At 39.3% G+C, this 14,695-nt stretch overlaps 4 protein-coding genes across 4 annotated transcripts in view; 3 read left to right on the forward strand and 1 right to left on the reverse strand.

Annotated features, from left to right (window-relative positions):
• LOC135701513 (THAP domain-containing protein 1-like) overlaps positions 1-14,695 on the forward strand; it is a 278,412-nt gene that overhangs the window by 177,251 nt on the left and 86,466 nt on the right. The gene's annotated exons all lie outside the window — the stretch shown is intronic.
• spict (magnesium transporter spict) lies at positions 6-1,820 on the forward strand. Its single transcript, XM_065222323.1, has 2 exons — positions 6-449; positions 810-1,820. The coding sequence occupies exons 1-2, from the start codon at positions 233-235 to the stop codon at positions 1,670-1,672; spliced, it is 1,080 nt and encodes a 359-aa protein (XP_065078395.1). The 5' UTR covers positions 6-232; the 3' UTR covers positions 1,673-1,820.
• sds22 lies at positions 2,055-3,685 on the reverse strand. The gene is made up of 6 exons (XM_065222325.1): positions 3,588-3,685; positions 3,300-3,504; positions 3,112-3,240; positions 2,887-3,049; positions 2,502-2,810; positions 2,055-2,433 (listed from the first exon to the last, which is right to left on the reverse strand). Exons 1-6 carry the CDS (start codon positions 3,595-3,597, stop codon positions 2,260-2,262), a joined length of 990 nt encoding a protein of 329 aa, XP_065078397.1. The 5' UTR covers positions 3,598-3,685; the 3' UTR covers positions 2,055-2,259.
• On the forward strand, positions 12,892-14,692 carry Srp14 (signal recognition particle 14). Its single transcript, XM_065222288.1, has 3 exons — positions 12,892-13,057; positions 13,123-13,195; positions 14,282-14,692. The coding sequence occupies exons 1-3, from the start codon at positions 13,034-13,036 to the stop codon at positions 14,512-14,514; spliced, it is 330 nt and encodes a 109-aa protein (XP_065078360.1). The 5' UTR covers positions 12,892-13,033; the 3' UTR covers positions 14,515-14,692.

Consider the following 14,695-nt stretch of genomic DNA (forward strand, 5'->3'; position numbering starts at 1 on the left):
AAAACGCGAGGCAAAATAGTTAAAAAAATACAAAAAAAAAATCCTTATCTGTGAACCGCTAGACGTCACGCATAAGCTTCTGAATTAAACCATTCCAGTGTGATCAGTAGCAGTAATGGTTCAAGGAAAAGTTTGGTGACCAAAATCAAAGCTTCTGTTCTCGTCGTCCTTTTTGGTGTGAACAAAAATCTTTCTGCTGATCTTATTATTTCCGAGGTTGAACAACGTGAAGATGCCGTCACCGCGTGAACCAGTGGACGCGCTGTACAACCAGCAAGACTTCTACATAGGCCTTTCGCTAGCACTGTCCAGCAGTTTCTTCATCGGTTCCAGCTTCATCATCAAGAAAATCGGCCTGATACGGTTATCTCGGGTCGGTTCCGTGCGGGCCAGTGCCGGCGGTTTCGGCTACTTAAAAGATTGGATCTGGTGGGCTGGTCTGATTTGCAGTAAGTAATACGTAATACTAGTAATAGTAATAGCTGGGTTGTTTGTTATGAATCACCCATCGTTCGTAGTTCCATTATTGGGTATCGTCGTTAGTCGAATGAATCAAACAATCACACTCTTGGCTGCGCCTGTGCTGATGCTGATAACGAAGCCACGCGATAATTGAATCTACATACATCCATATATGCGTTGACTAATAGAGACAATTATCATATATTAGTGACTATTCTGACCTATAACCCACGCATCAAAAGGCAAGAACGAACACTCGATGTCGCTGATGAGGGATCGCCTAAAAATATGACCACTTATTGCGACTCTATAACCAATGTTTATGGTTTTTACCTTCCCTTCCACAGTGGGTATAGGCGAAGCGGCCAATTTTGCTGCCTATGCCTTTGCGCCGGCCTCGCTGGTTACGCCTCTTGGAGCCCTTAGCGTCATCGTAACGGCAGTGTTAGCTTCCAGATTTTTAAAAGAAAGACTGAATCTACTGGGGAAACTCGGATGTTTCCTGTGCATAATCGGTTCAACGATTATCGTCATTCATTCGCCCAAGGAAGGCGAAATCGATGACCTAAACCTGCTGTTAGACAAACTGCAGGATCCCACCTTCATTACATACGTGGTAATCGTCCTATCTATGTCCTTGTTCATTGGATGCTGTTGTGGACCACGCTATGGTCACAAAAACGTAATAGTCTACATACTACTCTGCTCGGCCATCGGAAGCCTAACCGTTATGTCTTGCAAGGCCCTTGGGTTGGCTCTGCGAGACACGATCTCCGGCAAATCGAATGACTTCGGAATGTGGCTTCCGTACTTTCTGATCCTGATCACTGTCATCTTCGTCGGCATCCAGGTAAACTACCTAAACAAAGCCCTGGACATCTTTAACGCCAGCATTGTGACGCCCATCTACTACGTGATCTTCACCACACTTGTCATAACGGCATCGGCCATCCTGTTCAAAGAGTGGGGCCGTATGAAAGCCGAGGACATCATCGGCGATCTGTGCGGATTTTTTGTCGTGATTGCGGCAGTGATCCTGTTGAATGCCTTCCGTGAGCTGGACATAAGTCTGAACGACGTCAAAGGTATCATGCGGCCGAAGCGAGAACTTCTCATGTCCCACAAGACTCAGTTTGACGAGTTTCTGGGCGACGAGGAAAGCAATGGAGGGCTAAAGCACTATGGGACGGGTGAGTATCGTAATATTTGATATCAGAAGCTGCCTTGAGTTCGAAGTTATTTTTACAATGGATGGCTTGACGCGGGTTCGTTGTGCGTGTAGGTATGAATGTATTTCTCGACAGCTTTATTACGATACGACTAGGTTAAGAGAGTAAGGAAGTCAATCAAGAATAGAACCTCATCGAAATTAATGCTTTGTGATTTTTCCGAACAATCCTGCTAGTCGGTGGTCGACGTTCAAGTGACTTGGAAACGATCAGAACAAGGAGTTGTATATCGACCAATATCTGGGCGACGTTTAATTCGCATTTAAATTGAGTTCTGCGTTCAGAATTTAATCGTCTAAATCCCAAGACAAGTATAAACCAGAAATTATCTCACGGTAGTGTCATCCAACGTCGTAAGCTTTCATATAAATCCTTTTCTTTAACTAGTTGTTATATTGAGTGGCAATTAACTGACAAAGTAATACATATAAGAAATTATTCTATTGCTATAGTTCGCCAACTGATCAATACATAATTGCCAGATTTTAATTCACATTTAAGTAATTAGAAGCTTTTCTCTCTTCTCGCTCCATGATGTGTACCTTTATTTAACTGTTGGTTCAAAAGCTCAGCGACACAATGTAGCGTCGATCTTCGTCAACCATGGAACTGCCAGCTTCAGCTTGTTGCGGTACGTGCTATCTGATGCTATTGGATTGCGCTCCAGGTAGACGGTGGCCAATTTTTTATTGGATGCCAATGCATTCACGCAACTCCAGTCCGAAACGGAGTTGTCGTTCATCTGTAAGAGAAAATGTTTACCATCAAATGTAGGCCCCCAAATGAAGCTATACCCCAAGCAATGCTCACCCAAAATTCTTCCAAGCACTCAAAATGTCCCACATTCTCAATCATTGAAATGCGATTTTTAGCCAGATCCAGTGTATCCAGCTGCTTGTTGTGGTCCAGATTTTCAATCCTCTCGATACCATTTTCGGACAGGTACAACTCCGTAAGATTCACAAGCTTGTCCAAGTTTTCAATCTTTACAATTCGATTGTTCTGCAAACTTAGGCACTCCAGGTTGACCAGCTGGTCCAGGTTTTCGATCTTGGTGATCTTGTTCTTTCCCAAGTATAACTGGGTCAAGTTGGTCAATGATTCAAGATGTTGAATTTTCTACAATAGTACACCAGTTTGTTAGATTATCTACATTCTACACTGTCAGTCTGTCAGCCCTCCTTAATTATCTTACCCTTAGCTTATTGTCACCCAACTCCAACATGGTCAAGTTGCTCAAATGACCGATATTTTCAATTACTGATATCTTATTCGAACACAAGTACAATTTGCACAGTTTGACCAACCGATCCAGATTCTCAATCTTGTGAATGCGGTTGAAGCTTACATCTAGCACCCTAAAAGATACAATCATATAACAAATACCTTTTTCCTGTTGGACAAAGAATCATCAACTTACTCCAAGTTGACCAGGTTGTCCAGGTTTTCCAGCTTCGTTATTTGATTATCGTACAGTTCCAATTCCTGCAACGTTGTCTGATGTTCCAAGTTTTCGATTTTCTTGATCAAATTCCAACGTAAATAGAGTCTATATTTTACAAGAAATATTTCCAATTTTGCGCAATCAATATTGACCTATAGACATACCTTTCCAGTTTTACTAGCGGCTCCAGATTCTCGATTTTCCCAATTCTCCCGTGGTTCAGATCGACATCGGTCGCTTCGGGATCGATCGTAATCACATCCTCCATCTTTACCAATTCGATTTCTTCCTGTGCCGGTTCTTGCACCTCTGCTGGTTCCGGTGTATCAGGACGGTCTTCCTCCATTTTCGATTCGTTCAGTGGTTTGCCTATAAATTAAGGATAAGGGGCAATGGCAATTTCAAACAAAGTCTCCTGAATTTCATCATATTTCGATGCGATGTATACTTACCGTCACTCATTTTGATCAATAATAAAACTTTAGTTTGTTCACGAAACTAGCAGTGAATCACAGAGAAGAAAACCCGAAAAACTGATGCCGCTTTTTTGAGAAATAAAACGAATAGAAATCAACAACCCGACAAGGGGTTGTTCAATTTGTGCAGGGAAGCGAACCTGACAGTAATCTCTTCCAAGTAGAAGAAGCACTGAAGAAAGACCAGGTAAATGCTTAGCCCACAGCGATTGCCATAGAAAGTGATTGAACCAATTGGGTTCTTTATAAGGGTATTGACAACGGGTGGAAACTAACGATTTTAAATTGGCTCACTACTTGACTACACAGAAAAAAAAGTTGTTGAATATTACATCGAAACTGCTGCTACCAGGTCAATCCATCGGCTGTGTAATATCACATTGTACGATGTACATCGATTTTGCGAACAAAATTACATCCATTGATGTAATATTGTATCTGCTTTTTGCTATTACATCATTATTTCATACATCAGCTTGAATTACATTGATCGATATTACATTTTTTTTGCTGTGTATGACACTATGGTCAACCGGTGAACACTCGTGTTTATTTCAGTTACCATGGAGACGTAATTTGTGATTAGCCCCGGTCCCTTTCAAATTGTATCATAATTTATGAACGGCCTTATATTTGAAATGACGTTTCACATTCATCTAGTGATGTCCGATTTTCATTCGAATAATCGTTTAATCGATTAACGAACCGAAAAGTAAACTATTTATAATCGGTTAGATCATGCCGATATAAGCATTAACATCTCCACAGGATCATCACCGATCGTTTCAAACATGTGCTGCACTCTCATTGGTGGAAAAACGGCAGCACAGCGAACAAAAAATAATCGATTAGTTGTTAATCGAGTAATTAAAAAATGGCACACCTCTGATTTTGGTGTGATTGTTTTGATAAAAATGAGCGTAAATTTCATCTCTTCCGAGGGGGTAGCAAAACCACAAAATTACCTTGAATACGGGGGGTTCTCATTGGATGAAAGGGACCGTGAAAGAGGACACTAAAATAGAAAGTTTTTCTTCCGACAGTTTCATCTTAGTATTCATCTTTGCTATGGTCCCAAACAAATCGATTAACGTATCGCATTCTAGTACTACACAATGTTTGTTTTGATTCACTATGAAAGTTTGACAGATAAAATGAGGGGTTTGTGGATTTTCCTATGTTTCGAGGGGTGCATCGATTAGCTTGGGACCGACGATAGTACCAGAGCTTAGCCAAAAAGTTGAGCACGTATCTTCGGGACCTTCTGGTCTTAGAGCTACCTCTATGCTGGTACTCTCTTCGGTCCCAAGCTAATCGATTCACCCCTCGATTGATTGTTGCTAGTAGGTCCCGAAGAAAAGTGCTCAAGTTTTTGGCTCAGCTCTGGTACTTCGGTCCCAAGCGAGGGGCTGTCAACTTGAGAATTTTCGATTCATCAACCCGCACCTTTTCAGCATTTTGTATTTTTCCGTATATCGGTATTTATAAGTTTTGTGTATTTTTGTATTAGAGTGTACCTGAAAAAAAATAACAACAAAAATACATTAAAAAACAATGTAACAATAAGACGAAAATTATTGTCTTAACCAGGGGGGACGACACTTCAGGATTATCCAATTTTTACCCAAAACACTCCTAACATTTTCAACGTGCACAAAATTTCAATCCATCCTATCTATTCTTTCTATTCCCAACTTATCCCTTCTGCATGCACACAAATCATCAAGCAAGCCGTGCAGTTTTCAGGTCGATCGCGAAGCACTGTCAGTTTTCAACGATCTCCATAATAAACATGGTGTTAAAACAATTTGATATTCGTTGAGTCGTTCAAGGTGGCGATTGTCCTGGCGAAGCTGGTGGAAATGAATTAGGGAATGAATAGTACGAAGGTAACCACCACGTATATCTATGCTGAAGGCCAAGGATGAAGTGATTTCTCGATTGACAAATGAGAACATCTGAAATAAGAAGCAGTAAAAATCGTTAAACTGTTTATTTTTTAATCTGAATTTGAAAGAATTAATGAAACACACTCGATTCAGTCCAATGGAAATGAAAAGAATCATAAAATTGAAACTGAACCTCAAATTTTCAAACGTTGAATGTGAAAATTCACAGATTTTGAGTGGTGCCAGTATTGCACGAATCTGACGATATATCTCGCTCTCTCATTTGTGGAGAGTCGATCGAATATTATAGGGTAGGTGTGGGATGAGCAGGATGACCAGTGAACCGGGAAATCGGGAAAAAGCCAGGAATTTTAATGACAAATCGGGGAAATAATTACTTCATCAAGGCTTTGAAAAGTTTTAAGATTCTTGGACCAGACTAAACTTTTTTTGGAATTTTGAGTAGATTTTAGAATGAATGTCAGAGATAACAAGTCATTTCAGGTGACATTAAGGTGATTCGCTGTGACATCCTTATTCTCGTAACCACTTCGAAACTTTAAGTGCACAAATATCAGCTTCTACGCACGTGCAACATTTAAATTGTTACTCTACGTTTGCTGCACTTCAGCATACATGAAGTAGCAATTTCAAATGAAATGGGGCACTGATTCCCGAGATTTGTGTAATAGAAAATTCGAGGTGGAAGTGCATGTATAGTCTACGTGGCGGCCATTTGTGGACTCTACGAGGAACCACCTTAAAGGTAGTTTTAGAAAGCGCTCTAAGAGATTTTAGACTTTCACTCCAAGTCACTTTTGTGAGTTCAAATTCAGGGTAGAATTTTTAAGTTTATTTGTCGAGAATTGCAAATCGGTTGTGAAGATCACACTATCGAGACCGGACCGAGGTTTCCAGCCTCGGTAACGGCTACACGAATCCGCGATGCTGCTATTCCTGCAGCTGTTGCCGCTTCTGCTGGCTTTCAAAAATTCAATAGTATCAATAGTAGAGGGCTTTTATAGTCCAGCTGTCACCATCCAAACATTATTTTTCACTGAGTATTGACTAAAATGGCTACTTCGATGTTTTCCTTTCGTACTGTTTCATTTAAGTTGCACGCATCCCCATGACAATTTAAAGCACCCTCGCATTCAATGCAATCCCATTAGGAATCCCATATATTTTTTTTATCCTTACTCAATTTTCGTCAAATGACAAATTCAAAAAACTCTCTTCAATTACATTATTTTTACAGGCAAGCATGGTAAAATAGAATGCATCTGAATGAGTGTCGTTTCCCCTGGTCTTAACAATGATTTATATTGTTACGTCTACAATAAACTTACCTTGATTTATGTTGTACTAAACAGTAAATTTCATGGTAAATGGAAAATTTACAATAAAAAAGGGGGGGTTAAGTATCTTAACAATGAATTTTTCCCCATATATTTTTTTTTCAATAACAGTATATATTATTGTTATTTTACTGTTGGTTGGCGGATTTATTGATTAAAAAAATAACAGTGTACTTTAGAGTGTATGTGTTGGCTGGACAGATCTACTTTATCGACTTTATAAAAAAATCGAAAAAATAAAACATCGCCCCGGGAAGGGAAGGGGGTAGTACCCGAAACGAAAATCAATTATTTTATCCATGTGTTTCACTTATACATTTTTGCCAAAACATCAGTCTTATACATTCCATAAGACAAACCACATAGGTCCTATAATAATGCATAAAAGGTATGTGTGACCGCTTATACATTTCATTTGACGCATGATCTTCATTAACTTTTTGCAAGGCGTCTGCTTATTAGTTTTTTTTTTTTTTTTGCGTTTATTTATAAGGCCCCCTCGCCTATTAGGCATTGTTTGGGCCGATGACTATTATTTACAAGGAGATCCCTTCCCGCTTTTATTTTTCAAATAAAACGTATTATCCCCTATTTGATAAGTTGCATTATTTTCATCTAAACGATCTATTTGCTGACCAGTCTTCTGGGTGCACTGATCAGCACGAACTTTCTTTTTTTCGTTCTCCTTGAGTTTCGACAGCCGGCGTTTGCTGGTATTTTCATTGAAATCCTTTGGTGCGTTTGATGAGCTGGTGCTAGAGTTTTCGTCGTTGCTTGAAGTGTGATGATCCTCGGTTTGATTGTCGGTGTTTCGCTGTTGTTCTTCTGCTGAGAACCCGGTGAAAGCAGGAGATGATTGACCCGATGTCGTTGGCTGGTTTTGTTCGATATCAATCGACGGGAAATCATCGAGACTGAATACCCCCTCGGTTGGTGGAGCTGCTGGAGCGGTGCTATTGTTCGATGTGGCTACATCCAAACATTTCTGTTTGGGATGTGCTGCTCGGTCACAATGGCGGCACGTTTTTGGTTGCTTGTCATACGTTACCAACGTTGTTTCGTTGTCGACCGTGATGTACGATGGAATGGCGCATTCGAGTCGCATTCGCAAAACTCGAACACCGCTCATGAATCCTGGGAAGTAGTGCTTCCATTTCTCATGTCGACTGGAAATCACTGTCCCGTACTTTGCCATGTGGTTCATAACAGTGGCTTGTGGCCATGCCAGAGGAAGATCATGCACTCGAACGGTCACTGCTTCACAATCCACCGGGATATACCGGGATTTTGAACTCACTCTTCGCACAGAGAATCGCGTGTTTATAGTTGTGCGCCTTTTCATAGCGCAAGGCAACTTCATTGTCTATCATCTCAATAAAAACACAATTTCGGACGTTATGAAACTGAATGCATCTAACTTCCGAACACAGACAAACAGACGTAACTCTTCATTGTGTATCATCGTTTACGCATTTAACGGTTGATTTGAATATTATAAGTTCCGTGAACTACTCGCCGCAGCGCTGGCATGGAATCACTTTGACGTTTCTATACATTCTATAGAACTTTTATGCAATATTGTTTGTCAGTTAGCGTGCAAGCTTGTTTTCCGCGAGAAGTCCGAGAGATGTCGCTACTGAGGTACTATGTTTTGGTATATTATGTTTTCAAGAAAAACCTTTTCAAAGAGTTACGTCTGTTTGTCTGTGGTCCGAATATTGAAGCTTAATATTGTTCTCGAAGAATTTTTGCACTTTTCCCGCATTGGGACGAACTGGAAGGACACTGAAGTCAACAACAAGTGTGTTTTTACGAACTACACTCATTTTCGCTACAATATTTCACCAAGTTAAGCAGAGCAGAAAGACAATACGTCCGATGAATACGAGTAATGGCTGTCGAATGTCTGCTTATTAGTTGACTTATACATTTTATGAATTATCAGCAATAGAAATTTGCCAAAAGGTATAAGGAGATTTCTATCCGTGTGTGTCTGTTACGGGTGAGTCCTTTTTTTTACTGGTTTTGGATTGAGATTTGATCCGGAACTTGTGAGAAATTCAGGCCAACTCCCCTGAACTCGATCTCCCTAGGTCACGCCTCCTTGGTGGTGTGTGTGTTTCACTTATACATTTTTGCCAAAGCATCAGCCTTATACATTCCATAAAACAAACCACATAGGTCGTATTAGAATGCATGAAAGGTATGTGTGACCGCTTATACATTTCATTTGACACATGATCTTTATTAACTTTTTGCAAGGCGTCTGCTTATTAGTTGACTTATACATTTTATGAATACTCAGCAATGGAAATTTGCCAAAAGGTATAAGGAGATTTCTATCCGTGTAGGTAGCACTTTTGCCGTTTTCGGAAGGGTACAACATTATAACAATAATTTTTATTGTCGACAATAAATATTAATGTTAGAGCATTGTTTCCACAGAATTTCGACTAGAATGGGGTACGTTAATCAATTTGCTTGGGACCAATAGACTAGTCAAGTAGTGAGCCAATTTAAAATCGATAGTTTCGTATTGATTGCTGTTGGTACACAGCTGAAAAGAAAACGGAAAAGTAATTTTTGAGGAATATATGTTTCTTGGCGTTGTCGACGGAGAACCCGCATAAACGCGAACCATAACTTGACCTTACCGAAAATGGTTAAAAATTGTTTATAACCCCTGCTAAACTTTAACTGAAATGGTTTTGAAACATTACATGAACGTTTGTGTGATAAAGTTTTAACCTTATTATGGTTTTTTTTTAAGTGGACCTTAAAAATAATGGGTTGCTTCCACTCACTTGCTACAAAGACTTGCTATAAAAAAATATTTTCGGTATTTTGAAATCATTAGATGTTGTAATAAAAATTTGTACTTTTTTTTCCTTTATTTAACGTCGGTCTCTGTTCCGCAATCTAGTGCCAATCACCGACGGACATCGATTGCCATCCATTGACGGCAACCGAATGTGCAGGAAGGCAGCTTCCACACCTGCGTAGAATATCGCACCCATTCAACACACATGGGCCGGGACCAACGGCTTTACTTCCCTTCCGAAGGAAGACGTGACCAGAGATTTTTATGCCTCAGAAAAATCCCACCGACCTCGGCTGAGATTGAACCCAGACCCATCGGGGCGTTAGAAAGCAGTCACGCTTACCACTACACCACAGGCGCCGGCTGGGTCTGGGTTCAATCCCAGCCGAGGTCGGTGGGATTTTTCTGAGGCATAAAAATCTCTGGTCACGTCTTCCTTCGGAAGGGAAGTAAAGCCGTTGGTCCCGGCCCATGTGTGTTGAATGGGTGCGATATCCTACGCAGGTGTGGAAGCTGCCTTCCTGCACATTCGATTGCCGTCAATGGATGGCAATCGATGTCCGTCGGTGATTGTCACTAGATTGAGGCACAGAGACCGACGTTAAATAAATGAAAGAAGAAGAAGAAGAACCCAGACCCATTGGGGTGTTAGAAAGCAGTCACGCTTACCACTACACCACCGGCGCCGGCAAAAAAAAATTGTACTTGTTAGATACAAGAAGATTTTGAAAGGCAAGTGTTTGACTCATAAAACCTGTCAATTTCGCTTTCAGAATGTCACATTCAGCGATTTTATGATTCGTGAACGTTCACTCAAAGTGAGCGCTCGCGAGTCGTAAAATCACTAATTGTGACTATCTGCAAGCGAATTGGGTTGTTTAGGGGTATTGAGATAAATACATATTCGTTATCTGCATTAAAAATGGAACCGAAATCCAAAATTTCATCAATTTTGGTACACTGGAACTATTTTAAATAAGTAAGATTACATTAGCAAAAATCACCATCTTAGCGCCCCTTGGTGGGAATTTGTATGGGAACGAGCTATCAACGAATAGATTTAGTGTCAACGATCAAAAATTTAAATCTTGCTTTAAAAATCGAGATGAATGTCTACGGGATTGATAAAAATATCGTTGTGTTTAGAAAACGAAGCTCTATCAGATGATGTATAGAAATCTGTATATTTTTCGAAGCTAAACAACCCAATTGTCGTAATTTCAAATATTTTATGAAATGGTTAAAATAAACATAGTTTTCTTGCATAAATTACTACACAATTATACCAACAATCAATACGAAACTAACGATTTTAAATTGGCTCACCACTTTAGTAGCTTATTGGTCCCAAGCAAACGATTAACGGAACCTATTCTAGTTGAAATTCTATTACTACACTATGTTTGTTTTGATTCGCTATGAAAGTTTGACAGATAACATCAGGGGTGTGTGGATTCATGCAGAACATGCAGGGGTGAGTGAAATAGCTTGGGACTGCTTGGGACCGTTGTTCTGGTACTGAGTGAGCCAAAAATAATAATGATTTTCTTCGGGACCCAGTGGTCTTAGAGTTACCTCTATGATTATACCACAAACGAAGTGACAGACTGACAGACGGAGCGGCTCGAAAACTTTGGTGACTAACCTGCTATTGCAATTTTTCAGTGTACCACATGGCAACACCACTACTACTGGATTGTACCACATGGCAACACTACTACTAGATTGAACTAGCATTTTCATCAAATGTACTAGAATGTTTTGGTTCTATCTCTTTCACTCTACTCAAAACTGAAATGCATAAAAAAATGACAAAATGATGTGCACTCTTTGCACACTGTCAAAGAATCATTGTACACAAAATCAACTTTGTTCAAATCAAAACAAAAAAACTAACCCATCTGGTGGATGATGGCACAAGCTTCCAAGAAAATTCTATTACAGTGAACCACATTATTTAAATGGATTTCTTCGCCAGTTAGTCGTCTGTCACTGCGTTTGTGATTATACTCAGTAGGTCGTATGAATAAAAGCGTTTACTTTACTTTTCCCGTAAGAAAAGCACGGGAAAGTAAAGTAAACTCTTTTTATTCATACGGCCCAGTGTATGCATCTACCCGCATAAACGCGAACCATAAATTGACCTTACCCAAAATGGTTAAAAATTGTTTATAATCCCTGCTAAACTGAAATGGTTATGGAACTTTACATGAACGTTTAATGATAAAGTTTCAACCTTATGTATTATGGTTTTTTGGAACTGGACCTTACAAATAATGGGTTGTTAAGAACCATTACCGTTCCAAATTCTTGTTTTCTCCATACATTTTCGGAAAGAGAACTATATTAGAACCTTTTAACTTATGGTTTGAGAACTTTAATGGTAATGGTTATGGTAGTCAGTAAGGTCCACGAATGGTTTTGTAACATCGATCAACTTTATGTGGAATATATCGCGAATTGGTTGCCTGTAATTTACTGATTACCAATTCACGATATATTCCACGTAAAGTTGAGCGATAATACAAAACCATTAATGGACCTTACTGACTACCATAACCATTACCATTAATGTTCTCAAATCATAACTAAAAACGTTCTTATATAGTTCTCTTTCTGAAAATGTATGGAGAAAACAAGAATTTGGAATGGTAATGGTTCTTAACAACCCATTATTTGTAAGGTCCAGTTCCAAAAAACCATAATACATAAGGTTGAAACTTTATCATTAAACGTTCATGTAAAGTTCCATAACCATTTCAGTTAAAGTTTAGCAGGGATTATAAACAATTTTTAACCATTTTGGGTAAGGTCAATTTATGGTTCGCGTTTATGCGGGTAGTCGTCAAATAAAACAAAACAATTCACGTTTATTTTCAACACATATATATATATATATTTTTTTTTAACATTGATATTAATGACTTCTAACGTAGAATACCTTTCAAATCAACCTAGTTTATGTTTAAGGCCAGAACAAACTGAGTGTACGTTTAAATTTACCTCAAAGATTTTTGTTTTGACGATAATTTTTTTTTTGCGTGGGGATGTAAAAAAAAGATTGGCGCTGATGGAACAAAAAAAAACAGATTTTACTTAAAGAAAATGCTGTTTAAACCCACCGCGTCCACTTCGCCGCGTGCCACTGACACGTAAACTCGAAGCTGTCAAACGCTGAGTATCTCCGCCAAGCTTGTCAAAATAATACAAATCGATCTCTGGCTCTCGTTTTCTTTCGCTACGTTCATCATTTTTCAGGACAAAAGTTTCGAAAGCCTCTGTTTCGTGGTCTGGAATAGTGCTGTAATTACTAGTATTACCCCGGGGACATAGCTAATAGTGTAGGTCAAAAGGATGGTACTGTTAAGTAACGATGAAGTAAGTAAAAAATAGAGTCTGCGGTAGATGAAAGTTGTACCTAATCGTGTTTCTCTAAATTTTAGTTCCTGACACAACTCACACTGCTATCCCAATCGGCCCGGAGCGATTCCTCCTTCACAGTGACGATCAAACGATGTAAGTTTCTAGGTTTTGTTAAGTGGCTAAAAGTGAAGTTTAAGCTTAAAAGTTTTTAGCATAATGTTGAAAATACTCCGTAGTAGCTATGAAAATACTTCAGTGGATTCTTTCTAATAAGATCTTCACATGGCAACCTGTTAGATGTTTTAGCAACGCTTATCGATCATACAAAGGCACGGTGCTTGATTGAATCAGAACTATAGGGCAACTCTTAATTTGATAAAAGGATAAATGGAGAAAACTGAGTTCTTACTTTTACAAAAATCAAGACATCCAGAATATATGTGAGGCCCTAAGGCGAACTAAGTCTAGACAATTGTCTGGGATAATGAAAGTGCCTTTAGGGTTGATGGATGTTCTGTAAATAATTCTTGGATGACCGCAAAGTTTGCCTTAGAAGAAGTTCTCTGAAGAGATAGTATGGTAAGGTGAGGCAAGATGGGACATCTACCCGATTTATTTATATTTTAGTTTGTACACATCAACAGGCTCAATATAATCCAATGTCCACTGCTGGTTGGGCAAATCACACCATTGGCGTTTCAATGAACCTGTTGATATTAACAAAAAATAAACTAATAAATGTACTAACTGACCCATCTTGCCTCACCTTACCCTATGCTGTAAAATCAGGAGATAACCGCTATACTTTTTTAAATTAGCCTCCACTGATTTTCTATTACAGGATTATAAAGATCGAAAGTCTTCGCTACTGAAGCGGAGAGTAGAATTATTTCGCACGTTGTCTAACTGCTTCGCTGCTTAATTAAAATTAACTCTTTTTCCTCACGGAATCAGGTGAAACAATTTACTAATTGAAAAAGCAACAATTCTCTAAACGAACTCATTTCACATAAAAAGGATCCTTTTACAGTCAGTGTGAAACTTCACTTCGCACTTCACGGTAGATGAAGTTAGGTGGGGCTCTATTAAAAGATCAAATAAATCCGGATTTGTTTCATTTTTCTGATCCTTAAGTGTCGTTTAGCCTAATACAATTTGGAAGATAGGAACTTGTTGAATTGTGGGTACAAAGCAATTTAAATGCTATTTGCTTAATGTTCTGATTTCCATATTTTCCAGATGACGGTCACGACCGACCACAGCCCCGAGAGGGCAAAGCGCCACTGCCGAAACCCGCCGAGTACCAGTGTCTGATTAGGGCCCGATCGCGTTCGAAAAATCTGTCGACCGTCGTCCGGCACGACGAGGTGGCCAAATTTATGGAATCCTACTCGAAAGTGCTAAAATCCAGCATTGATGGGCTGAAGAAGATCAAAAAAGTGAAAAACAAGGCCAAGGCGGCACAAGGATAGGAATGCTCTGCTGCTGGTTGCTAATATTGTTGAATTGCATTTGGGCACACAGCTTCTCCGGTCGACGAGGAAGAACGGGAATTCATTTTCCTCAACCGTAAGCTTGGAACATTGTGTAATTTTCTCTAGCATAAGTGAAACTATTTTTTGGAATACATTAAAACAGCTGAAAGGTTTATTC

This window comes from Ochlerotatus camptorhynchus, unplaced genomic scaffold (assembly GCF_037179485.1).
Source record: "Ochlerotatus camptorhynchus isolate MF236.1 unplaced genomic scaffold, CSIRO-AGI_Acam_v1.1 ptg000165l, whole genome shotgun sequence".
In the NCBI taxonomy this organism is placed as follows: domain Eukaryota; kingdom Metazoa; phylum Arthropoda; class Insecta; order Diptera; family Culicidae; genus Ochlerotatus; species Ochlerotatus camptorhynchus.